At 42.0% G+C, this 26,248-nt stretch overlaps 1 protein-coding gene across 23 annotated transcripts in view; it reads right to left on the bottom strand.

The window, feature by feature from the left end:
* The window catches only part of DLG2 (discs large MAGUK scaffold protein 2), a 1,057,033-nt gene that overhangs the window by 113,627 nt on the left and 917,158 nt on the right, over positions 1-26,248 (bottom strand). The window contains exon 1 of one of the 23 annotated variants that reach the window (XM_054188289.1): positions 708-1,297. The exons of the other annotated variants lie outside the window; for them this stretch is intronic. Within the exon in view, the coding sequence (XP_054044264.1) occupies positions 708-732 (25 nt within the window). The 5' untranslated portion in view covers positions 733-1,297. Of the gene's footprint in view, positions 1-707; positions 1,298-26,248 lie in introns of those variants that run through there. 23 annotated transcript variants of the gene reach the window in all.

A 26,248-nucleotide genomic window follows, 5' to 3' on the forward strand; every position in this document is an offset into this window, starting at 1 on the left:
CCCCTTCTTAGTCATAGGCAAGATTGGAAAATAATAAAAACCCACTACCTGGAGGACAGAGAGAGAACATGGCTGAAGCCAAGCCAAATCAGGGGGTGGCTCAGTGCTAAGGGAGAGGAAGAGAGAAGATAACTGGTTTCTTTGCCTGCTACTTTTTGTTCTTCCACTAAAAAATAATGTCTCATAGTGGACAGGCAATTTCTGTTCCCTGTTAACATTAGGCTGAAGAAACTCTGTCATCACCTGCCAGTGTAATAGGGCAAATTAAGCTTCACAGCTTGAACTAAGCTGTCTTGTAGCTGTGACTATTCTTGCACTGTTTGGACAGTCACTAGCTATGCTACGAATGGCTAATTAAGGTTTTCTTGCTCTCTCTTCTGCAGTCTGTGTTAAACCAAACTTTTTCAACTTGCTTAGCTTGCCTTCCTTCAAAGGACTACAGTCCCACATGAATGTTTTTTTTTATGAATATCTAGAACCGTCGCTTAAGTTCAAAGCTGCAGTCTTTAGTCACCCTCCTGCACAGTCGTGCTACCACAATAATGGGAGGGAAACGGCCGGATCCTCACAATCTAGTCCCACTGCTGTGTCCCTTGTTCACTGCCCTCCCACCCTGTACCTTGAGGTGGGCAGATGCCGGGGGACTCAAAAAGGCTGATTTCAGCCCATGGGGGTTAATCTTCTAGGGACCCTAAAGAGATGCTCACCCACAGCTCCGTTCAGGGCCGCCATCCTTCAGAGGACCTTCTCTCTCCACCGAGTGCAGGATGAGCCTGGTGGACCAACCTTCCTTGTCCGTACCAGTAACAGCAGGGTTTTTGTCTGTGCCGTGTCCTTTCTGTCCCCATAACAAATCAAAGCCCAGATTTCCCCCTCTCTTGACCCTTTCTTTTACAACCTTAGAATGTAACTTCACAAAACACTGCATTTTATGGTAAAATTAGCCTGCCTGTCTCTGCCCCTGCTGCCCCTCAATTCTCCTCTGGGGCTACGCCGTCAATTGGGATTAGAGTTAAAGATTAGCCCTGTTTTTAATGAGCATAACAGCGGGGTCAGTGAGCTGTGGTAAGGAGCCGGGTACAATTAGGTAGAGGAGAGGTCATCTCAACAGCGCAGCCCCTGCAGAGCAAGGAAAGCCCCAAAGCTTCAGGCTCCCCATCTCCTCCATCCCCTTTGCTGCTCCCCGGGCCCATCCATAACCCCACCGGAGGCTCGGTGAAAGCCGGGCGTCCCCCCTGCACCTCCCACAGCCCCCATCGCGCCGTGGGCTGGGGAGAAACCACTCTGGGTTTCTTCGCTTGCAAACTGCCCGGCATATGTTGATATTCGCCATGCCTGTTCTTTGCCCAGCTGGAGTGGTTAAACGCTGCATCGCTTTCCTTCTTTCCTCCTTTCCATTACCTGCCCCCCCTCTCCACTGTCCCTCTAAAATTACCTGTTAAAATAGTGTTTAAAGAATACATAAGCATACTTTCTCTTGCCTTACTTCAGCCTAACTGCTCTTTTGTTTTTTTCCCCCAAAGCCTTCAGTGTCCTACCTATTCCAGATCTGGCCAGGTCATGAGTTTTTTTTGAAGAACAGGTAAATTTGATTTTCCTTTCTCCATATGCATCTGGGTATTTGTTTGTTGTTTTTTTTTTTTTTTTTTCCTGTTTCCCTAACTTCCGCCAGGTATTGAGCTCGTTGGGTTCAATTAGTCTCCTTTCTCACAGCAGACGTCCACCTGAAGAGCGGCCCATGATGATTTCAGGTGCAATTTTCTATCATTACTTTAACTTTGCATTTCACGAGGCCATTTAGCTGAAAGACAATCAAGCTGAGAGGCTGATTTAGGAGTGGAAAAGATGAAGTGAATAAAGGGCACTGAAACAAACTTTCTTTTCTATGAAATGTAACGTGAATCTTGCTGAAAACTAGGCAGGTCACTTTGGTTTAGATGTTTTAATTTTTTAATACTATTAAATAAGTATTGTAAATATGCAAAATTCCAAAGGACAATAAATAAAGCTCTGTTGTTTTATCGAAGGTAAACTGAAAGCTGAGAACGTCTTACTGTTCCAAGCTTAGAAGGTACGTAAGACAAGGTCCTAATGACACTACAAACACAGTTTTAAAGTCTTTTATAGTCAAGCTTTCAACAGGGCATAGTAGTTCAGTTCACTACAAAAAAATACGTGTCTTTGAAATTACGAGCCTACTTTGACTTTCATGTGTTATTAGCTCTCAGTGGAACTGAAGCATTTAAATTGATTGTAATGAGACATTAGCAGACACTGCTACTGCAGCAAACCGTTCCTGTTTTTGAGATGGCTGGCTCAGGAGGCCTCTAAAAGCATCCCAACAGGCAGCGAGTATCGCGCACTGACAAAGGGAAACAAAAATCAGCTTTGTAGGGGTTTGCCAGGCAGCTGGCGTGGCCGTGCAGGGCACGCCAAGGGGCTGCTCTGGAGGGCACCAGTACGGGAGGGCAGCGGCCCTCAGAGGGTGGGAAGGGACGCCAAGGGGATGGCTGGTTAAGTGTATGTATATTTTTAAGTATATGCAAATGAATTTTGGCCAGATGTTAAAACAAAATGAATTAAATCTCTAGGGAGGGGGGAAAAAAAAAGAGAGACCAAATCAAAGCAGACTTCTCAAAGCAATAATAACAATAATTACTTACATATCTCTCTGACACCAGGATGCTGGAGGTGAATCTATTTTATAAGACTTCTTACCTTGTGACTTCTACCTCAGCTCCTTCATTTTCAAAAGCCTGTCTCACCCTTGTCGACCTTTTCTAGTTTCTGCTACAGTTTAAATACAATTCAATGAATGACCTATGCCAGTGACTCTCTCTCTCTTTTCTCCCCTCACCTCTCTCAATTTCTTTGCTATCTAATTATGCCAAAATCCTGGAATAGTCTCTCACAATTACCCTCTTTTCACGAAGCTTGTAAGAATTTCATAGCTTCAAGACTGTCGCCAGTGCTTGTGTGCATACATACACATCTTTTTGTTTATTCGTTTAGAGTGATTGTGTAACCTAAATTTCTAAGGCAAGTAGACTGAAAAAAAGGGCTTATGAAATACTCTGAAGAGCAACCATTGCAAATGTGACAGCTGCTAAGGATCACTCTGCCTTTCATATCCCTCCTTCCCCCAGAGGTTACTATTGTTGCTGGCCGAGGAAGCAGCTGTGTCAACGCTCATGAAGGGCAGAAAGAGCCTGGAGAAGGCGGAATTGCCCTTTGGCGGTTTGATATCTTGCTGGAAAGCTTGTCAAGCTTATTTACATTTTAATTTGCCTGCCAACCTCTACGAGACTTTATATTTGGGTTCTGCTTTAAAGTATCTCCTTCACTATAATCACAACGACCTTTACATGTCTTCCCCCATTACCCTCCGGGGGCTGCAGCCCCGGCTGGCTGAGCCATCCACAGCACTAGCAGCAAGAAATGCCAGGCTGGGCATGACAGTTGTCCAAATGGTTGGCTGCTTGTGAGGTAGCCTTTTCTTAATTTTTGGGTTTTTTAATAATATTTTATTTATTACAGAATCACAGAATGGCAGGGGTTGGCCCTCTGGAGATCACCCAGTCCAACCCCCTGCCAGAGCAGGGTCACCCAGAGCAGGTGGCACAGGAACGCCTCCAGGCGGGGTTGGAATGTCTCCACAGACAGAGACTCCCCCACCTCTCTGGGCAGCCTGTGCCAGGGCTCTGCCACCCTCACAGCAAAGAAGTTCCTCCTCATGTTGAGGTGGAACTGCCTATGGTCAAGTTTGTGCCCATTTCCTCTTGTCCTATCCCCGGGCACCATCGAAAAAAAGCCTGGCCCCATCCTCCTGACACCCACCCTTTCAGTATTTATAAGCGTTGATAAGATCCCCCCTCAGTTGTCTTTTTTCCAGACTAGAAAGACCCAAATCCCTCAGCCTTTCTTCATAAGGGAGGTGTTCCAGTCCCTTAATCGTCTCGGTAGCCCTTTGCTGTAGGAGATTTAGAGCAGTGTGGGCAACGGTCACATCCTCCTAAAGGAGAGTGCTAAGGGAAAATCCCTTTTCTGTAAGACAGGAGCTAAACTGGCAGCGTGCATCACCTAACAGTGGCCACCCCCAAGAGCAAAGAAGGCAGGAGGGATGAAAGTGGGCATGACTGATTACCACTGACATTATTTTTACCGACAGACTGACAGCAGAACTTGGCAGGATTATACCCACTGGCTAGTTAAGAGGAGCGCTGCCATAAACATGCCCTCCTCCAAATAAATCACGGCGCAGGCACAGAAGTAGAACGCATGCATTAGCCCCCAGCCTGGCAAGCTGCTACAAAAATACACGGTCTGGCGTATATATTATACATAAATATATATACTTACAGAACATATATACATAAAATAATGCCGGTTGAAAACGTACACAGATTATTCAAGGTTTTATGAGAATTAGCTCCGTTGCACCTTTTCGTCATTGCAGAAAAGACTCTAGTGAATATATTTTGGTCAAGTAAAGCTTTCAAAGCCTCTGAAGTATTCCTGGCATACCGAGTGGTGTTTTTATTGTCACTGGCTAATCCCGACTTTCTAATGAATTCATCGTCCTTGGGATTTCCAAATACAGAAGCATTCTCTTCTCAATGTTACAGAGAACACCTCTGGGGATACGGATATCATAAACAATTGCTAAACTCCGTAAGTCCTGCATTTCTGGTTAATTTTGATATATCAAAGAAAAACTTTGTACCCTGTGACTGTGAACAGCCGTTGTAAGAACGAGGCCAAGGTGGGCTGTACTGTTTAGAGTTACATGAAGTGCCGTATTTGGAAGGAAGGAGAATGTTGTCCTCAGTCAGATTGGAGGGGCAGCAAGGCCTGAGTTTCTGCACATATCTGCTTTCTGGGACCATCTCAGAGTTTTATTAATATGTTCCAGAGTATTATAGGGAACCTGATCTTCCCTTTCTCTCGAGTATCCACTTTAATGCATCGTCAGAGAATCCCACATTAAATAAATAGCATCAAGCCTGAGTCAGTGTTTGCCAGTCTTTCCAAAGAAATAAATGGGAACATCATCAGGGCAACATCTGAACTTTTACATTTCAAGAGTTAATTTCAAGTGTTTAGATAGCAGTGGGGTAGCCTTATCAACACAGTGGGTAGAGAAGATAAATCGTTACACGTCTGGGTGGACATAGCAACACTCCTTCCCTTTGACGCACAAGAAAGTCTTGTGTTGGCTTCAGGTTTGAGGAGAACAAAGATGCGGGATAATTCTGAAGTCTGCATCTCCTCAGACCTGTAGATGCAAACCAACTATGCCGCCACCAGACCTTTCTGTTGCATAAGACGGTATGTGTCCACAATAAGAGAAAGAAACTATTAAGTTTTTATTTGGTTTTGACCACTTTGAGGTTTTGACTGGTCTGTCTACCACAGGTCAGACACTCTTTATCATAGGGATTGGTCATTGCAAGCACTAGGATACATGGATCTGAAATGCCATGATTTCTGGTGGATGACACCATGCTGTCAGTCTGTAATTTCAGTGCTGGAGGCGTCTGTCGACCTCTCTTATATCTTGATCTGCCACAGATTCTTAACTCAGAGTGCTGACTTAAGAGCGGAACCTGGCCTGGCTACGTGATGGCTGAGCTGAGGACCTGGGAAAGAAAGGGAGGCAAGAAACACTGTGGTGATGTCCCAGTTTTAAGCCTTGTCATTCTTCATCACAATTTCACTACAAAGTTTCGAAGGCATCAACATGGACAACGCCAGAAGAAATAAAAAATTCTGGAGGGGCTGCGACATGCTGCCTACAGCTGAAAAGAAACTAAACTTCTGAAGAGATCCAGGATCAAAGGACCTGGGAAATGTCAGTTGGATGGTACTTCTATCATGTTACAAGGCTTGACGCAGCAAGTATGGGAGAACAAGCTCTGCAACAGATCAGAGCCAATTATCGAAGTAATCCCATTTGGCCATAAAAATATCTAGTCATTTAATACCGCTAAGCCTTGTTTGTAATCACAGAGCTTAATGAGAACAACTTACACTGAAAGGAAAGAAGGGAAATCTCTGGAGTAGAAAGGCTGCTAAAGAGGACGTTAACAAATGCAAGTAAATTTGAGGTTTTATCTTCTTTTATATAGGCCATACCCTATTCATAGAGGATTTTTTTTTAATCAGCCAACCCAATGCCGAAGCTGGCTTCAAGATTATGAAAGCGCACTTTTGTTTTCATATTCTGTGCCATGTAGGCAAGTCTCTCAATTAAGGAAAGGTTTCTTTTGTTTGAATGAGATTCTGTTTAATTTCTGGCAGGCAGATTTCAGAAATAATTACCATCTATAGAAGGATGAATAGCAGACGAATCTATAATTCTCATTACCAACCAGAATTTCAAAGTGAACTTAAATTCTAAGCAAGCATTTGGCGGATCTCAACAAAGGGGAAAAGATATTGTACAAAAGTAGTGTTGTTTAATTCAAATCTTGAACAACAAGAATGATATTTAGCAATGAGTGGGACCTAACATCTGGCAAGAGCTTGAGAAGCGTTCTCAGAATACTGAGAAGGACTCACACGTCTTTGGAGAAGTCTGGCTCCTCCTTCTTTGCCATGGTTTAAGGCATATCGGATGTCATGCCCCAAACACTAGGGAATGGTTTGGTCAACAGCGGACATTAGTGCAATAAATTAAAGGTTTCAGCCAGCTTTCATTGTAAATTCCCGATGGAGGGGAGTGAAGAAGATGGTTCTCAGAGGTTCCCAGTGAAAGGACAAGAGGCAATGGGCACAAATTGAAATATAGAAAATTCTATTTAAACACGAGAAAACCCTTTTTTTTATGCTAAGGATGATGGGATACAGGAACAGGTTGCCCAGAGAGGTTGTGGAGATATTCAGAATTTGACTGTGTATGACCCAGAGCAACCTGCTCTTGCTGATACCGTGAGAGCTGGGGATGTTGGACTTGAGGATCCAGCTGCCTCCAGCCTTGACTGTTCTGTGATTTTGTGAAACAAGGGGTCTAATTTTCCATGGTTATACACTAATGTAATACACAAGCAAACGTCTTTCTCCTCTTCTACTTAGAAATACAGAGCTAGTAAACCCCACTGGCAAAATAATAATGTATGGTTAACAACTTCAGTCTTTTAGATTGCAAAGATCATTAGAATAAATAAAATATTACACTTAGATGAACTAGTGTCCCCTGGCTCACATTATCCTCCCTGGTGGCAGTGCTGTTGAACAACTGGGTGCAGCAATATGAAGGTTTAATATCCGTCTATATTTAATATCAAACACCCTGATATTGGCAGTGCCCACGATGGCTACAGGTCTGTCAGCATTTTCAAAGCTTTATAGCAGCCATAAAAACTCACGGAGTATAGAAATGAGTCAACCAGTACTTATAATTGCTGGCATTTAGCACCAGAGATGATGACTAAGAATCTATATTTGAAATACCTGGAGTTGGTGGAGTCCAAGTACAAATCCTTGGGAAGATCAACTAAGCACTACATTTTTGTGAATTAAATACCCCGAACGGTGAGCAGCTTACTGGTTGTAGAACTTTTAGGTGAGCACTTAAACCCCCATTTATCCTGCACATGCACCACAAGCTTATTCAGTTGTATTGCAAAGCGAGTGTTGTTTTGATTTGGTTTTCCCTGAACGCTGGATATTGCCATGCTTGGCATTCAGCTTCCTGCCCTTTCATCAGCAAAGGTGGCTGCATTTCACATTTTCAGAAATAATGTTGAGGAAATTCCCTGGGGCATCATTTTCAACGGCAGATGTCATGTGTCTCACATGCTCAAATACAGTTTGACAGCATTTCGAATGGTCTTTCCTTTCTGCATTAACCAACTCTACAAAATATTAAGTTGAAACAAAAATTTAGGGTATTAGTATCAAAAAGTCTCAGATGTTTCTCTGTTAGAGAAAGAGCTTCATTAAAAAAAAGCATCTCAAAATCAAACATTAAATTTATTTATATGTAGCAGTTTACGCTATGTATCTATACGACAGCTTATGCAATTTATTTAAAAAATTGCTGATATTACAAAGCACATTCTAACATAATTTACAATTACATTGCTTTCTATCCAAAAGAATCCTGATGTATTCCACAAACTCAATGCCGTACGAACACCATATATCAGTGGTATCCACCTCAAGGGTGTCAGTCACAATTACAGAACCGCTGCAAGTAAAGCAAAGAACAGAACAGTGGCTAAATTAAAATTGTGCTTGATCTGCAGATTGAGTAGATTGATTTAACTAAAACTTTATCTCAAAAACATACAGATTGTTCCAGAATCACACTCAACAAGAGGCATATCCACCGGACGAATGGCTGAATCAGCTCTCACAGATGTTAACCAGAGGTTAAAGCAGATGTTGACCACGCTTGTGTTCTCAGGCTGGTCTTTGACTTGCATATTTTTAGGTGTATGTAAATGGTGTAAGCAAGATCAGAATCACGTTCTGTATGTTTCCAGATCAGCGCTTAGGCATTTACAATTTCCATTACTTAATTGAGCGAGTGCCTTTAATAATTGAATTCAAGTTATTTACTTGCATGTTAAACTCTAACGTCTATTTTTTCCCAGGAAAACCAGTAAATTAAATATGTTTCTTCACTGAAAAATCAAATTTTTAATCTAAATTCAATTTGCCAGAAGGGATACCATTTTTCAGCACAGATATTCAAACATTACCCCTTCTGCCCCTCTTTTCTCCCTGCCTCAAATGACAGTTTGGGACAATTGAAAGTTGAGGGGGAGGAGAGGGAGGAACAATGCTGTAAATAATTTGTCAACCAACAATTAAAAGGTTTTCATCAAATGTTTCCAGGTGTTGTAATTGCAACTTTCGCTTTTAAGCTGCTGCCATAAATCTGAAAGCTTTGCAGCGATGTAGAATGATACTTTTTTTTTTTCCAGCAGTATCTCCTTATGTTTTGGGGTTTTTTTTTGTTTTTTTGTTTTTTTTTATAATGATCTCTCCTTTCTACAAGTATTTTTGTATATAATCTAAAAATGACAGCAGGAATAAGGAAAAAAGAGTTTTTTATATATATAGGCCTGAACAAACTGGACTTATTTCTGGTATTTTTAAACCTCACATTGACATGAAATATCAGGTATATTTTGCCTTCATTGTATACTTCTAAATTAACTCCTAACTATACCAAAATTCAACAGTCTGGGATCTCAGGTAAAGTAACCTAACCCTGGAGTTAAAAGAAGGTGTAAAATAAAGACAGAAGACTGAAGCGCTATTGTTGTATAGATTCAAAAGAAAATATGTCAGGTAGCAAAACAAGTCTTAGGAATTTTTCTTCCCATGTTTCAAATCTTAAAATTACCTCCCATGATAAACACAAACCATTAATTCTTGATCAAACATTTTTGTTAGAATTAGTTGACAGGCCGACAGACAACATCTACAGCCTAAGCTTGTTTCTTCCTCTATTAACCAAGCGTACCAAAAATAAACGGAAACAAAAAAATGTCAGCGTTTCAATCTTCATAAGTTTAGGTGCTTCTTTGGTCAGTCACTGACTCACGCTTCATGTTAAATATCTCAAACAATTGAAGTAAAATGTTGGATTTTAAGACTTATGAATAGTGTAGGGCAAAAGCCAGACAAATTTATAAATGGTAGATAAACCTGAATTAAAATTTACGTATGTGCTTCACAGTAATTCCACTAGAAAATGCATAAAAATATGCGGTCCTACCTACTCTCTGCCCTCCAGCCCTTCTACTTTTGCTTTTTCATATCACTACCATTCAATACCCATGCACCGAAATGAATTTAATAAAAACAAAGCAGAATTTATTTACAGCCCCGAAAAAACAGGCAAAAGCTGACTATGAGTGTTGTCATTTCAGCAGTCAGGTGTGAGTAGCAAGAAATGAAACAGTAAAAATAAAGGAAAGTATTCGAGTGCAAAATATTTGCACCACATAAACTTACACGGGCCAATATGTAATTGCTACTGTAAACATACCGTATCTCCACAAAATTGTTTCAAGAATCTTGTAAAACTAGATCAGTCTACCATCAAAAGTCAAAGACGATAAAATTTGTACCGGAATAGAAGAAACCAAACATGAACAGGAAACATTCAAATTACATTTCGTATTGCTGAAAAAAAATTCTTTAATTCAAACAAGAACATTTTAGAACATCTGCAGAAAATATTAGGGGTTTTTAACTGACAAATTGCAAAATATTGTGAAATGAAAGTAATTCCATGCCTGGAAAGTCTGTTTTGATGTAGGAGTGCTGTTCTCTCTCTCCTCTGAAACCTGGGTCTCTGTTGGATGGGTGTGTTTCACTGAAGTATTTAACTCTTGTGGTTGTACCTCAAAGAGGAGAAATACAGGCCACTGCTGCTACGGCTGAGTTTCACCAAATGCCACCTACTAATAATTTTACTTTGAGTTTCTGAACTACAGCCCAAGCCAAAGGCAGCGGCAGCCAGCGTACACCGTCATCTCGCTGTGCAACGTCTACCAGCAGCACCCACCCGAGGAAGGCAAGGATAGTCCACAGGACTATTATTAAGCAGATAACAATTTTGCCCATTCCCAGTTTTCCATCTGGGATAACAGATTCCTTCCTCAAGGAATATTTTAGTGGTGGAAGACACAGATAGACAAACTGAGATTAACTACTATAAATAAATACAGAGAGAGTAAAATACCATTTAGATGAAAAGGTTGCGTATACTGAGGTTGATGATATCTATGTCTATGCCTCCTTAAAACAGCTACGAGTACGTTTTTTGAAAGAAAGTAGAGATTTTCTTTAGTGAGTAATACTTTCATTACTTTTCTTAGACACTGCTAGGTAGAAACATTTGCTCCTGAGTATTGCTAGCTGTTCTGAAAGTTTTTTCTACTCATTGTACACATTACTGAGCGTAGAGAAAATGCTTCTGAGAGTACAATTTTCATAAAATATGGAAATAAATTGCTATAAAAGAAAAAAAACAACAACAAAGTGAACTGATTGCAGTCTGCCTGGCTAGTTGACTTGTTCAGTTTCAGCATGTGGCTGCGCACAGCACAGTTCAATCAGTTCTTTATTATTTCATAATGTTAAAGGTTATTACCACAACACAAAAAAAGGGATAATAGCAGGTTCTTAAATTAGCATCTGCTTAGCTCAAATGCCAGTGCACCAATCTCTTTCTTTAAAACCTAGCACAAATAGTATCGTAAATCATGCTTACAGAGTGGTGGGTTTCTGTTCTCTTCCAAACAAGAAACATCGCATCGAGAGTACAGTCATGAATCAGAAGGGACACACTCTGCCACATCCCACTCTGTCACTTTACAGGTTCTTCGAACACAACGCACCCAGCAGTGCGATGTAAAGACGACATTAGCTCTCAGGATGTAAAGATGACACTAACTCTCAGGATTTAAAAACCATTGTCAATCCGGATTACGCTCCCGCCTGGCTAACGTGGTGGGAGATTTCTGCTAACACCAAGAAAGTATTCTGGGAATGAGGACTCCAGCTGCAGTTTTATCAGGCTGGCTTTCGAGGGAGCGCATTGGTAATTCCCAAGTAGAAATATGGTAATGCCATAAGCATTTCCCTGTAGTACAAAATAAAAAACCTGTATATTAATATTAAGCTTTAGGCCACCAACTAATAACCTGAAGCTTGCGGAGGAGAGAAGATAGCACGCCATTGCTGTTCAGGCAACGAATGAATCTGCCGCAGATGAGCATCACTCCTGTTTGCATACTGGCAAATGGGTGGCAAACGTCTTCCATCTTTGATGATTCCAGGCAAGACAGAAAACTGAGGACCAGAGGAGTAGCACGTATTTAGGCGCGCTTTCAGCCTGCAATCTGATGGGATTACAGCCACTTTCACGTAGGGCTATATAAAAGGATCTCCACGGAATTTTTTGCTTCTACACATGGCCATGATACGGAAAAGATTAAAAGTGTTCATCTAGAGCAACGCACAGTGAATTCCAGTGCAGCTCATTCTTGGGATATGTATCTAATACTTGCCTGCAGAATTCAAAGCTGTAGGGCCTTTACTAGAGCTGATCCTGGATGGGAGTTGAATCCTACACGTCTGTTTATGGGCAGCTTCTCCATAGGTTGTAACCATTCTGTGGTGGAGACGCAGCTATAGCAAGCAGCACTGTTCTGACCTCGCAACACCCTCTGAAAACATGGAGAAACCCCATCCAAAGCTGACATGAGCAGCTGGTCTCTTAAAAGGACCCTTGACCGCTACTGCTCACGTTGTTCATCATCCAGACTACACCAAATGCCACGCAGAAAGCAGAGCATTTGCATCACTGTATTTCATTGACATCTGGCTCCCACTGATTTCTGGTGCTGAATTCTCCAGAACCAGCTCTGTTACCCAGGAGCACACCCTCCTCACCTGGGAGCTTCCAAGGACCGGCAGATCTGCTTGTGATTTTAACCTTCTGCCAGAAAGGAAAGGGCAGGGGTTATGCACCTTGCTTTTATTATTTTTTTTTTTCCACAACAAAGACCACTTACACTAAAAGCTCCTTTTTCTTTTTTTCTTTTTTTTTTTTAACTTTAGCGTAATGCATCCAGATGCCAAGACACTGAGAGCCACTAAAAAAACCAAGCAATTGCGTCCCCAAACAAATTAAACTTAGCATTTATGAGATGTATTTTGCTTACAAGTGAATCTTTCATTGTTTTTATAACTTGAATATCCTCTCCTGCTTGTACAATCATACAAGATCTAAAAAAAATCTCTTCTGCAGGATTGGGCCTTTGCACGTATTTCACTCCCAACACAAAGAACAGACCAACATCAAAGAGCATGTTGTGTTTATAAACACGCTCGCTCTCTGCTCCCGTTGCCAAACTTGCTCCTTTCGTGCACTGAGTGCTTGATAATCCTTTAAAACGTCGTTTCTCTGCCTATCTATCTGGATGTACAAAAAACCCCCGCTGTTTTTCATTGACACATTATCATCTTTTACTGTGTTCTGCCTCTTCCCTGCCATAAGTTACGCTGGCTATTCCCAACATTGAGGATACAACATGTCTAACCTATCGTCCCAACCCACTTTTCCACTGAAGGTCTTCTGCCTGAAAGCACATCACTATGATTGCCGGTGTCTGCACAGCTTTGTTTCACACCTGCCACGACTACTGAATTCAAACCTGACAATGCTGCAAAATAGCATGCAACGTCACTTTATCCATCTCCTCAATAAGAACTTGGAAGAGATTTAATATACGGTTAGTAGTTTTCAACTCTATGCACTAGAGCTGTCTGTACTCGAGACTCAGTATTATAAATTTATTCCTTTGTTTAAAAATATAGTTTGTTTGTGCACACGTGTGCTTGAGAGAGGAAAATAGAGGTGTTGAAGACACAGAAATGTGAGTTTCCACACTGCTGCTGCGATCTCCAGCCACTTTTGGCGCAGACAAAAAGCACAGTTGCACAACTACACAGGCCCACATTATCTATATTTACTGCGAACTGAAAAATAACTCTCCAAAGAGTAATGCTGGGTTATCCAACACCCTACTCCACCAAAAATGTTGACCATCAGCTGCTATGGGACTTCACAGCAAACCTGAAGGCCAGTAGACCCGAGGTATTTCAGACCAAAGAAAAAAAGATCAATTCCAAAGCAAAAGACTTTTTTCCAAGATGTTTTCCCACAGGCATCTATATTTTATATGAAAGATAATCTGAACGTAGGTGCCTTGGCTGGTTTCAGCTGTAACCAAAAGGCAAAAGCTGAGAAAGATTCCTCTTGGAGAGCAGATTTCTGCTGCCTGAGAGTGCTGTGCACCAACCCTAAAAAATTATCTCTATTCAGAGATGACCTGGAAGCCAACATGCTTCTTGGAGTCGTGGTGTAGAGCGTTTCCAGCAGGATGTACCACTAACCACACAGTCGGCTGTTACCTGGACCAGCCCCGGTGACTAAGGGGATTTAAGGCACGGCGCTCCGTGGAGAGCACTGCCCTCGCTTGCTGCCAGGTGGGAGGCATGGATCACAGTAGCAAACTCATGCCCAGATAAAACAACCGTCCTCTCCAGACCAGAGAGGATTTAAAATACAATTCCTAGTCACTGGTCTTTTTCCTTCAGCAACACTCCCGGACTATGACCGCAAAGGAGCAGTAGGCACGCACCCGGGATAAAAAGTGACTTTTGCCACATCCTCCGGCTATTTTCCATTTGGTTGGCCTCGGTCCTGTCTGGACCGAACTTCAAGAAGCTGGTCTCCTCTGTGCCCAAGCCTCCGTCCCACTCCCTTGCAGACCGGACTACTCAGTAGCTTAATTTGTTGTGTTATAACAAATAGTGAGCCTGGAGCTCTGGTGCCCGCAAGAGCCATATGCCCATATCATAACTTTCTCCTTTTAGGGTTGCTTTTCCTGTCCTAATTTATACTTCCTCAGCTACAGTACATACATTTACATGGTTAATGTTCAGCTCGCCGAGATTACACCATCGTGATGCATGCAGTATAAACGCCTAGACAGATGGATGCAAAATCACAGATTTCTGAAAGGAGGAGAACTTGCAAAGCCAGAAGCTCACACTTCAAGAAATCTCATTTGCTAGCACAGGGGTCACTGAAAATAGATCTGAATGCTTAAAAAGCAGCGAAATACTCTTAAATAAAGCACTGCTGACAAAGGTATATAATCTTTCCTAGAAATAGGCTCTAGTCTGTTAGGCTGCCAGGAAATGATGTTCTTAACAAATTCTGATTTTTTTCAAATTGATGATTTATAAAGAGTAAGTGCAAATCTGTTCTGCAAAGGAAGCCTGTGGCAAAGGCCACTTTGCCAGTAGCCTTCCTCTTTAAATAAAAAATGATGCTAAAATGAGACACCTTATTAATTAAAACAGTATCTGTCCTGCAGCTCCGATGCTTCACATATAACTCACGGAATAGATGATTTCCAAATGAGAAGTCACGATTCGAGTTGAATTCACTACAGAGTAAGCAGTTCGGACTGATACCAGCTGAGAGGTCTCTGGAAGAGAGTGTCTCTCTCCGATTATTAATACTACAGCAATAAGACAACAGGTGCTCTTCTGCCAAGCCCTCTTGATATTTTGATAAAACAAACTCGCCTCTCCAACCCACGGAGAAAAGGAAATAAAGAACAGGCACCGAGAGACAGGAGCAACGACTGCCCCTTTACCGACACTGCTACTGATAAAAGGAAAAGTAAAATTGCCACTCATGACCCCCTGCCTCTCCTGAGGAGGGATACAGGTATTGTACGGCAATGCCAATACTTCAGTTTCGTAAACTCTGCTTTTCATTTCCTTTCTGCTTAAAGCAACAGCAAAAAAAATTGCTGGCTTACTGATCTTTAAAGGTTACTGGCAAGATAACGTGGACAGATATTAAGGGAGCGTGCTTGAAAAGATATAGAGGTCGTAATGAAGCAAGTGATAATTACAGCAAAGAATCTAGACCTGGAGAAATTTAAAAAGTAACACATACGTTACAGGAAATATACCTCTCCCTGCCTAGCTGTGCTATATCATGTTTCTCACAGTTTGTTTCAAAGTCTCCCTTTGCCTTTCATCTTACACGTATTTCAGCACTGTTGTTATGCAAGATGGGGAATCATTCATTTTAATGTGATACTAAGCATATTACCACAAAAACAGAGAGAGGCTACCATTTTACTGATTATCCAATTAAAAAGCTCTACAGTGTAAATTCTTTGCAGCCCCTCGCTGCACACAAAAGATTTAATGCTGCATCTGAAAAGCCACATGTACATAAAGGCAAAGAATTTGTAAATGCTTCTGATTTTAGCATTTTCTTTTTCTTCCTCTTGTTACAAAAGCCACAGCTATCACTCTCTTTAACCGCTAATAAAAGCAATTTAACGACAGGTAGATTTGCTGGTTTGTAGCTTCTTTGAACCCCCCCAACATGCTCACCAGAGGAAAGTAACTTCAGCTAGCAAAGAGATCCTCGCAGCACTGTGGTGAATAATTCATCATTGCATTTTTCTTTTCATCTCATTTTGTGCCAGTAACGTACACGACCGAAAATATTGCAAAATCTAAAAACAAACCACAGACAAGGACTTCCAGCAGCAAAATACACGTAAAACTAGCAGGCAGGTTTCCCCAGCTTATATAATAACAGCTTTAGCTCAACAGAACCCCATCACTCACCGAGGGCTGAATTCACTTGGACAAAAGCAGAGCCCAGTCACCAAATGCAGCTTCGCAGGACTCTTAATGCGAGATGCTCCTGTCTGCTGTTCAGTTCACACTTGCCTTTATAACTAAGCCAACCAACAACATTTGGTTGCTGAACCTGATGAATTATAAAACGGTAGCTCCCAGACTCTCATATTTTACATCACAGGGGGTGGTCATCCAGCATACACGCTGCCTGTGTACATACATTCCGCTATAACTCATCCTGATAAACACATCAGCGCTGGCAGCGGTGACAGTAATTGGTGCTCAGGATGTACAAGCACAAACCAATAGAGCACACTCCCACCTTCTGCTCCCTGCCACATCTCTACCTGTCAATCACTGCACCTTGTTAAGGTGGAATGATCAACTGCGCTACAGGGGAGAAGCAAAACTCGGAGGAGAAACCATCTACCCATATGAATTCTTCACTTAAACATTTCTTAATTCAGTGGTAAATGCAGCTTCAATCTCCTCCAGATACAATTTTCATGGTTTGTTTTTTTTTTTTTTTTCCAGATCTTCATAAAATCTTCCCTTCTTAAAGACACAGTTCCTGTTTAGGGAGTAACAGGCACTTCGCGACTTCCACTATCATGAATGGAAATTATTCAGGCAAATTCCATGGACATTAGCAAGAATAACCTAAAAGCATTACTGCAGGCAGAATGAACTGTTAAAAGCAATATACTTGTTAGGTGGAATTATGTGTACATTTTAAAAGCCTCTTAAAAAATGCTGATAGCTTCAGAAGAACGTCCTCTAAGTTATAAATGTGTCTTTGTAATGCTCTCCGCTTTTCTAATGCTTTCTTTTTTCCATATGCTCGCATTGTTTTTAAAGTAGATGTACAGATACAAAGTAACAAACCAAACCGATAAAACCTAGACCCATTAATGCAATCAATTAAACTAAATACTTTCAAATGGGATTAATCACAGCAATAGCAATCACAATTGTTGCACGTGCCACAAATTAACACTCACAATTAGCCCCTACCAAGCAAAACTGGTTATGGTAATGGTAATCCACAGCCAGGGATCAGTCACTGGAAAGGGGTTTGTTTGGGACGTCTCTTACGATGGAGCAGAAGTTGCTCTTTCAGAACTGAGCTCCAGGAATTTTGCATGTGTTTTACACAAACCCAAGGCTACTTGTGCGAGAGCCGAGCGTGGATGAATGCTTTATTCAGGATGATTTTCTATTTCTGGTGACAACCCTCAGAGGGCTCCATTTGGAACCTGAACTCGATCCAGCTCCTTTCATTCCCCCGTGCCCATAAACGTCTCCCAGTGTTTGGTACCACGCCGAAAGGTTGTGCTCGGGAAGGTGCGCGCAGTTGTGTGAGTGGCTGCGCACCACCCGGATGCTTTTCCACGAACAACTGGGCTGAGGAATGCAAATGAAGGCTGCGCCGGCAGCCCCAGGCAGAAACCCAACCCTTCTCACCATCTGGACCGACTGATGTGCGTCACGATGTGGGAACAGGGTGTTGCATTTCATGCATAGCAAAGGCAAGTCCTATATATATATATATATATCCCTTTCCTCCCGTCTTCAGCTGCTTGTCCCCCCGGCCCCGCATTCCTCATTTGTCTCTGTGCTCAGCACCTTCACTATCCAAGAAAATATTCACTTGAGACTAGAGGCACAAGCGGTGTTTCTGCACGCGCTACTGGCTTCTACTACAGTGGCTTGTATGAAAGAGAAGCTGTGTATCGTTGGGTGGCAGAATGTAGGGGAGACGTATCGAGACTTAATCAGAGTAATGGTTTTGATGTCTCTGCCTTTCTCAGAGGAAAGGGCAGCTGAGATCCAATAATTGGATTCTCCAGTGATGCTGACTGGGAATAATCCAATATGGGCAGAAAAATATTCCGAAGGACAGACCCTGGCTCACTCAGAAGCAGCAAAAAATATCTGTGCCGCTGGATTTTGCCTCATAGAGCCAAATTCTATTCTCATGGGTTTACACATTTCACTTGCAAATTATGGAGGTTCTCTAGGGTGGCCCAAGCACAAATTTGTTGTCTTGTGCACTAATTAGGGTTTTATGACCTATTTTTCTTAAAAGACAGGTTTCAAACCATATGTGCCAGAATGCCCTAAATGGCATCTATTTTCCTCTTTGTTTTCGCAAAACCATTCACGTCTGAAGAGGCTTCCCAATGATCTGTGTAAACATGACACTGCCTTATAATGATTTGGTGCGGTGTGATTCAAGACGTAAGCAACGCTTGGTTGAATCTCCTTGACCAACATAACGTTCACCTTAAAATTCAGCTGCCAGGTACTGAGGTACAGGTTTGTAAAACCGACCAGTATCACAATAACGTAAGACACCGAGATATTTCATAGCTGTGTGTAGGTGGCATGCATAAACCACAGCCTGAGGTATTACACAAGAGCCACAAAACATTACTACCCCATTTCACGCTTACTTGCCATTTTTATTTACCTAGCCTGGCTTCCCTGTTACCTCTGCTTGGGAAATATTCCATGGCTGATACTGCCATAACATCCAGCGGTGTGGTGCCCTGTAAAGCTGCTGCCTTCTCGGTGAATGGATGCGCTCATCGCACGACCCATGGCCTCGGGGCTCTGTCCGTGAGTTTTGGTGCAGAATGTGAGATTTCACATTCGAACTTTCCCACTTCACTGACAGGTGTGTGAAAATCCCATATGGCTGCCAAATTTCTGTATACCTACCTATATATATAGTATGCATTTTTAAGGCATTTGTAAGAAACGCATTTGGTACTGACTTTGAGGTTCTTTGCTTCAAGCTGCAAACTAGTAATGATCTAAAAATAAATAAAAAAAAGACAAAAGTGTTCCCATTTGCTGCCAAACCATGACTTCTTTCTCCTGTAGTCATGTGTACTATACTGACTACACATCATAGACATTCTACTTGCTATCTAAAGTGAGCACACACATCACTGGGGAAAAATCAGGGCATTCAGCTGGAATAACAAGAGTAGTTACCTTTTCCGCTCAAGAAGCAGCAAAGGAAACTTCAAATGAAGAGTAACTGCAGGCAGATTTGATACTATCAAGATCACGAATTAGCTAGTACAGTTAACTTGCATCCCAATGGAGCAAAACTGGATCTCCGGGGTCTCCACAGTGTGGACCCAGAGTTCCAGGTGAATAAATGCGCACCAACAGAGATAATTTCCAGGCCACGCCAGGTGGTACGGACGATCAGTACACTGGTCAGTAATTCTCGCCATGTAGCCTAAGAAGCCATCATGCAAACTAAAGAGGTGTTTATTCAGTATCTTGCATTTAGCAGTTACGCTGTTCAATTCCTTTAGTGAATTTTTGTCAGATTTACAGTGGCTAAAGGAAATGCTCTTTCATCTGTTGATGGCACTGTCAGAGAGTATCTCTATAGTGAAGAGCCCGGCAGGATTTAAAAATGGACTGGGCATTTATCAGACAATAACATCCAGAAGAGCAGTAATAACAAGAAACCTAAGCTTTCCAATGATCAGGGGATCTAAAAAACTTATGTTATGTTTCTTATGGATGTTTCTCTTTTGGTCTCAGACTCAACCCATTGCTCTGCCTCATTCTGCAACATTTCACAACAGCACAGCTTCTCCTGGGCCCCTTCCAAGGCAAACCCCAGAACCTCAGGGTCTGCAGGTCAGTGAACAGGTCGTGTCCCACCTCCCTCCCAGCCAAGGCACTAACTCAGCTCTCCCTCCCTAATCCAGCCAGAAATACCATGCAATCTCTGTGAGTTCAGTTAATTCTGAGACCTACCTTTTTTCAAATGAAAATCAGCTGAGCATACTTGCGAAGGTCTTTTATTACATTTGATAAAGGTAACCTCTAGTTCAAGTGAATTTCAACACCTGTATTCTCTGAAGGGTAGTAGGGTGAGATAGGGTCATCCTTGTACCTTTTGAGTACAGAAATCTATCAAACTTTTAATTCCAGCCGAGACCACTGAGGATTTACGAACTTCACAAGCTACTCCACTGCCTGTGGTCTGAATCCAATGAGAATTTGTCCTTTTATAAATCTACATTAAAATAGAACCACATATTGACTCAGACAGAATATTTCATTCCTCTAACCTCCATACATCATGCATTGCAAAATAAACAGCAGTGACAATGTAAATTAATTTAATTGCCACAGCAAGGCAATGGAGAAATCAGTTTCCTCTCAATGTTGTGCACTTGCAATTCAATTTAAGAACAGTTTTTAAATAGGGTTTCAGTTTCTAAGATTAATCCTTGTAAGTACAAATGAATAAAACTGTATATTTAAATTAATTAATAAATTAGCTGGCACCGGGCTTTGAAGATATAAAGGACTGTACAAGTGCTGTTACTATAATAATATTTTTCTGAATTACAATACTTTTCTTCCTCAAGTGACATCGTTTTTGCTGCAAGTGCAGAGTACAAGCTCAAGTCCTCTTTCTGAATGAGGACTGTGTTTGAAAAAAATATGGAAAAAAGGGAATTAAAGAGGATATTCAACTAGGTCTGAATGAACAGACACCCAAGAGAGCAATTCCAGTTGATCAAGGGCAACGAAAAGAACTGGCGTTGCTAGTTAGGAAGGCTGAACTCCCTTAATGGTGGCTTCATAGTCTCAAGAATGTGAGTGATCTTATCAGTAATGAAGAAGAGCTGCTAAAAGGAAGGAAGGCCAGATGGCACTTTCCCGAGAGCCTCTGGAGAGGCTGCCTGGATGTGATTTCAAACGCCTTTTATCGCACCCCATGAACCTGGAATGCTGCAGCAGCCCATTTGAAAGCCAGTGGATATCTCGGGAGCAGTCCGAGACTTCGTACAAATGTTGATTTTCTGTATGGCTTAGATTGGGTCAGCTGCTTAAAGGAACTGAGAAACTTGAATGATATAGTTCAGCATCCAGAATTGTTTGGGTTTTTTTTTGTTGACTGGACTTTCATTTTCCCATTGTTTTCTTTCTTCTGTTTCCTTTTAAATGAGTTAAAGTTGTCTGAAGCTCAATATTCAAACCCAAACCTGACCATAAAGGACTTACTAACTCCAAGAGCTGGAAAAGTAGCTCAAGATCCACTTTCTGTTAGGTAAAAGAATAGACTCGGTAGCAAACCAGACAAGCATCTTTTACACAAACAGAAGGTCCCACAGTCAACTCCTTATAAGCCTGGTGCGGGGAGCAAATGAGTTAACAGCTTTGTATGGCGAAGAATGGCAGAGCGACATGAAGATCCTCCTGCGATTCGCAGTTTAACTCTGCGTGCGCTCTGTGGTGGGAGGAGTAGGTGGCTGATTTGGGGAAGAAGTACAGCACAGGAATGATACACTTGACTCCTCTGAGGATGGTGATGAAAATCTGTCAGCTTGGCATAGTCCTTCCTGTTACCTACAGCGATTACTGACGCATGGAGAAAGTAACAGCTCTACAGACATCACGGTAAGAGGCACGGTATGTGTGGTGGAGAGCAGATCTGCTTCGCTGAAGAAGCCCGTGGCAGTGCTGCAAGGGGTTATCCATGGAAAGGGACATAAGACGAGCACACAGAATAGTCTTCATGAGAAAACTGTGAAATTCAGGCCCCCATTTGCGGTAGATTGCAAAAAATAAATAAGCGGCATTGCCCGAGGATGCCTTCCGCGCTGACTGTGACAATGAGCTCGCGCAGGAATCAGTACGCACACACTTTTAGACTAAGTTTTCCCCTCCTACAGTTTTCTTTCAGGAAAGAAAATTTGAAGCCTGGATGACTAACTACAATGCAGATGGCAGAGCAATGTAGAGATACCCATGCTAGCTCCAGATGAACTAGCTCAGATGACACCATGAGCGGATTTAACCGACTCATCTTGAACTCCAGGGTCGTGCTGCTCCTGGAGCCTGAACGTTTAAGGTAGTTTGAGATCCAGACAAGCCAGGGAAGGACAGCAGGTGATACTCGAGCTAGATCTGTGCCAGCCATTCTTGCAAAATTTACTTCTGCAGGGTTTTTTTGCCATTAACTTGCGAACGCACCAAGAAAGTACCTCCCAGGAAGGAAGAATATATGCAATTGCAGGAGCATCAGGGTGAAGTATTGCTCTGGAAAGAAAGGAAGAAATAACTGCTCTGCTGGGATATGGCAAACCCTCCTTCAGCTCAGCAGGAATCATCTGTAGCCTTGCATGGTTCACAAGACTGCCGAAACTGCAGATTTACTGTCTTGGCTCTAACGTCAGACCAATTAATTCAGCTCTCACCAGAACCCTTTTGGTTAGCTAAGGGTGATGGCACCCTGGTGAACCTGCTGTGAGGGGACCTTCATGGCCAGTCATTCCTGAAATTTCTGGGCACTCTGAAGGCATGAATGGCAACAATACTCCATCTACAGGTCAGCAGTAACCACAAACAGGGAAATGTCTGTCATCCCATCACATTTGTACCTGGCAACTTACTTCCACAGAGTCTGAGATGAGTTGGGCACTTAAGGACAAGCCACCATTTTATAAGGATTTGTGTCTGATGGGACCCAGGAACCGGGACACTGATTAGATGCTCTGCTCTTGAACTACTTATAGCTCGAGGATTAATTAGGAGTGGGAAAGTGCTCTAAGACCTTTAACTGAAGAACTGGAAAATTAAAGGAGGTGAAATATAAATACTTATTTTCGCTATAGCATCAGAATCTCTGAGTAAAACCCTACTGAAATAACTCACCGTGTAGATAAAACAAGAACAGTTGGTTAGTATTTCTTAAATTATATAATGGGATTTATCAGGAAATAGCGAAGAAGTGAACAGAGAGACAGTACGCGTTAAAGCTGAGGATCCGCAGTTCTCAGCACTTAAATTTGTGGCTGTCTACTGCTTTGCTCGGACCAGCTTTCTGCCAGGTACCTGAACTGGAAAGAAATTGCATGGAAAATACCGTCCAAAGATAAAAGATAAGAGCAATAGCTGGGAGGACAAAGCTGATTGCCTTCTCTCCCTTGTGCTTACAACTCCACAGTTTTTTTAGCAGAGCTTGGCAAAGGAAAGAAGGAGCAAATGGCAGCAGGTGAGAACCGGGGACATTTGCCGCATGAATTTTGTTCCTCTGTGTCCTGGGACAGAGGCCGCTTCTGCAACTGTTTCTCAGCTCAGCGCTGCTCCATGCAAGTGCTGTGAAGAGAAACTAAAAATAATGATGTGTTTAAACGTTAATGCTGCAGGCTACCTAAGCACCTTCAAAGCAAACACTTTTGCAAGAACTGGAGAGTCCAAGCAGTGATTTTTTCCAGTCCTTCTGTCTGCTTTTAACCACAACTAGGGAAAAATAAATCCTTCGGCCCTCCCAATGTTAATATTGCATATCAGACGGTAATATATGTCAGCCTGAGGGATATAAGAGGAAACAATAAAAAAGCACTGTCGCTGAGCATGGATACAAATTAAAGAACTTTTTCAGCTCCAGTTCTGAGAGAACACGCTTATTCGCCTTTAAAATGCAATTTGGCAGTGGAATTATCAGAAGTGACGTACTTGAATGAGAGCAATAAAAACAAAGGGACCCTGAGATGAACATGGAGAAACTGGACTATCCATACTACTTTGTGCTGGTACCAAACAAGGATTTTAATAACAATGTATAAAAATGCTGTAAGGTGATGAAAATGGGCTACTTTCGAAGACGGCAATGTGACCCTTACATAGAAAACCCTGTCTACAGTCCACTGTGAACGGATGGGGCAGTTAAGAGGAACCCTTGTGGAGATCGTAGCCAGTTTCACATCTTAACAGATGAGATGTGTGCCGGCAACGTGTGACCCTACAGATATCACGGTATTCTGTTAGAAAGTAATAAAAACCATCTCCCGGAAAGCATCATCAAAGTTCTGGGTATGCAAAAATTAGTTAGCTTGTACCAGACAGTTGTGAGGGGGAAAAAACCCTTTTGCTCTTTACCAGTAAATTTAATTACTTTGTTTCCCAGTCATCATCCCATTGGACTACTGTACTTCAGCTCTTATGCACTGAAATAACAAGAACTTTTAGGAGGATGAAAAATGCAAATCCTGTGTATGTGTTTACACTACACTACCTATATCCTAATAAAAAGAAGAGATTGGTAAATAAAGGTTTTCTGAGCATCGCTGACCAGCAGAGCTCAGCAAATAATTCGCAGTGAATGTATGGTTTCTTTTCTATTTCTTTTTTTTTGTGGTCTTTTTTTTTTTTAAATGAGGTTTTTTATTGTTTTCACAAATTAATGATCACATAGGAGTTATTAGATGCCCTCTGCCTATAGAAGATTTATGAACAGTATGTTGTTAGTATTTACAATATGAGTTTTGCATAATCATACACTATTTCTTCATTTCCTGCCTGGTGAGGTGTAAATATTAGCACTACATTTCTTGGGCAAATATTCCTATGAAATATATTAATTATAAAAATACTACTAACAATAAGTTCATCCAAACATTGGATGGAAATTAAATGTAAATGATCACAAAAACACATGAATCATTCAATTATATATGCATTATATATGTTTCTTGTAAAGTTTTTAAGGTACGTGTTTGGCTTTTCTCATAACCCTAAGAAACATAATTTTGAAAGTCAAGTCATAATTAACATTTTTCTTCCTGTAACATAATTCTTATAGCAATACTATATAGAATGAAGAATGTACTTTTATACGCTGCTTGGTTTACAGTTAATGGATTTTCAAATAAGCATCTCGTTTTAAACTACAAACTCGTTGACTTAATGAGACTTGGAGAAAGTTAGGGAAAATCAATTAAATGTATGAAATCAATGTATGTAAAATTTAAAGCCTGTTAATATTCATGGAGTCACTTCAGTGTCTTTCTTCGAATGAAACTACCAGAAATTAAGGCCTCTTTTTTTTCTGCAAGAATGAAATCCATTTGGGATCTTAATACGCATTAATTTAGAATCATAGAATCATAGAATTGCTGAGGTTGGAAGGGACCTTTAAGATCATCGAGTCCAACCTTTAGCCTACCCTGACAAGAGCCACTTCTAAACCATGTCCCTAAGTGCCCCATCTACCCTTTTTTTAAACACCTCCAGGGATGGTGAATCCACCACCTCCCTGGGCAGCCCATTCCAATGTTTAATAACCCTTTCAGTGAAAAAATGTTTCCTAATATCCAATCTGAACCTCCCCTGACGTAACTTGAACCCGTTTCCCCTCGTCCTATCACTTGTCACCAGGGAGAAGAGGTCAGCTCCCATCTCTCTACACCCTCCTTTCAGGTAGTTGTAGAGGGTGATGAGGTCTCCCCTCAGCCTCCTCTTCTCCAGGCTGAACACCCCCAGCTCCCTCAGTCGTTCTTCATAAGGTTTGTCCTCCAGACCCCTCACCAGCTTTGTCGCCCTTCTCTGGACACGCTCCAACACCTCAATGTCCCTCTTGTAGCGAGGGGCCCAAAACTGAACGCAGTACTCGAGGTGGGGCCTCACCAGTGCCGAGTACAGGGGGATGATCACTTCCCTAGTCCGGCTCACCACACTATTCCTGATACAGGCCAGGATGCTGTTGGCCTTCTTGGCCACCTGGGCACACTGCTGGCTCATATTCAGCCGGCTGTCCACCAACACTCCCAGGTCCTTTTCTGCCGGGCTGCTTTCGAGCCGCTCTGCCCCAATCCTGTAGCGCTGCACGGGGTTGTTGTGTCCCAAGTGCAGGACCTGGCATTTGGCCTTGTTGAACCTCATACCATTGGTCTCAGCCCATCGGTCCAGCCTGTCCAGGTCCCTCTGCAGAGCCAACCTACCCTCAAGCAGATCAACACGCCCGCCCAGTTTAGTGTCATCTGCGAACTTACTGAGGGTACATTCGATCCCTTCATCCAGATCATTGATAAATAATTTCTTCATCCAGATCAATGATAAATAATTTAACACTGCGCTCCCTGCAAATAATCGATTTTCTTTCACTTCCCTTTTACACCTGGTCAACAAAGTTACCTGCTTCCTGTGGGAAATAACCCCAACTGGCAGGAGATTGGATGCTGTAGCCAGAAATTAGTTCTGACCTTTA

This window comes from Rissa tridactyla, chromosome 1 (genome assembly GCF_028500815.1).
Source record: "Rissa tridactyla isolate bRisTri1 chromosome 1, bRisTri1.patW.cur.20221130, whole genome shotgun sequence".
Lineage (NCBI taxonomy): Eukaryota > Metazoa > Chordata > Aves > Charadriiformes > Laridae > Rissa > Rissa tridactyla.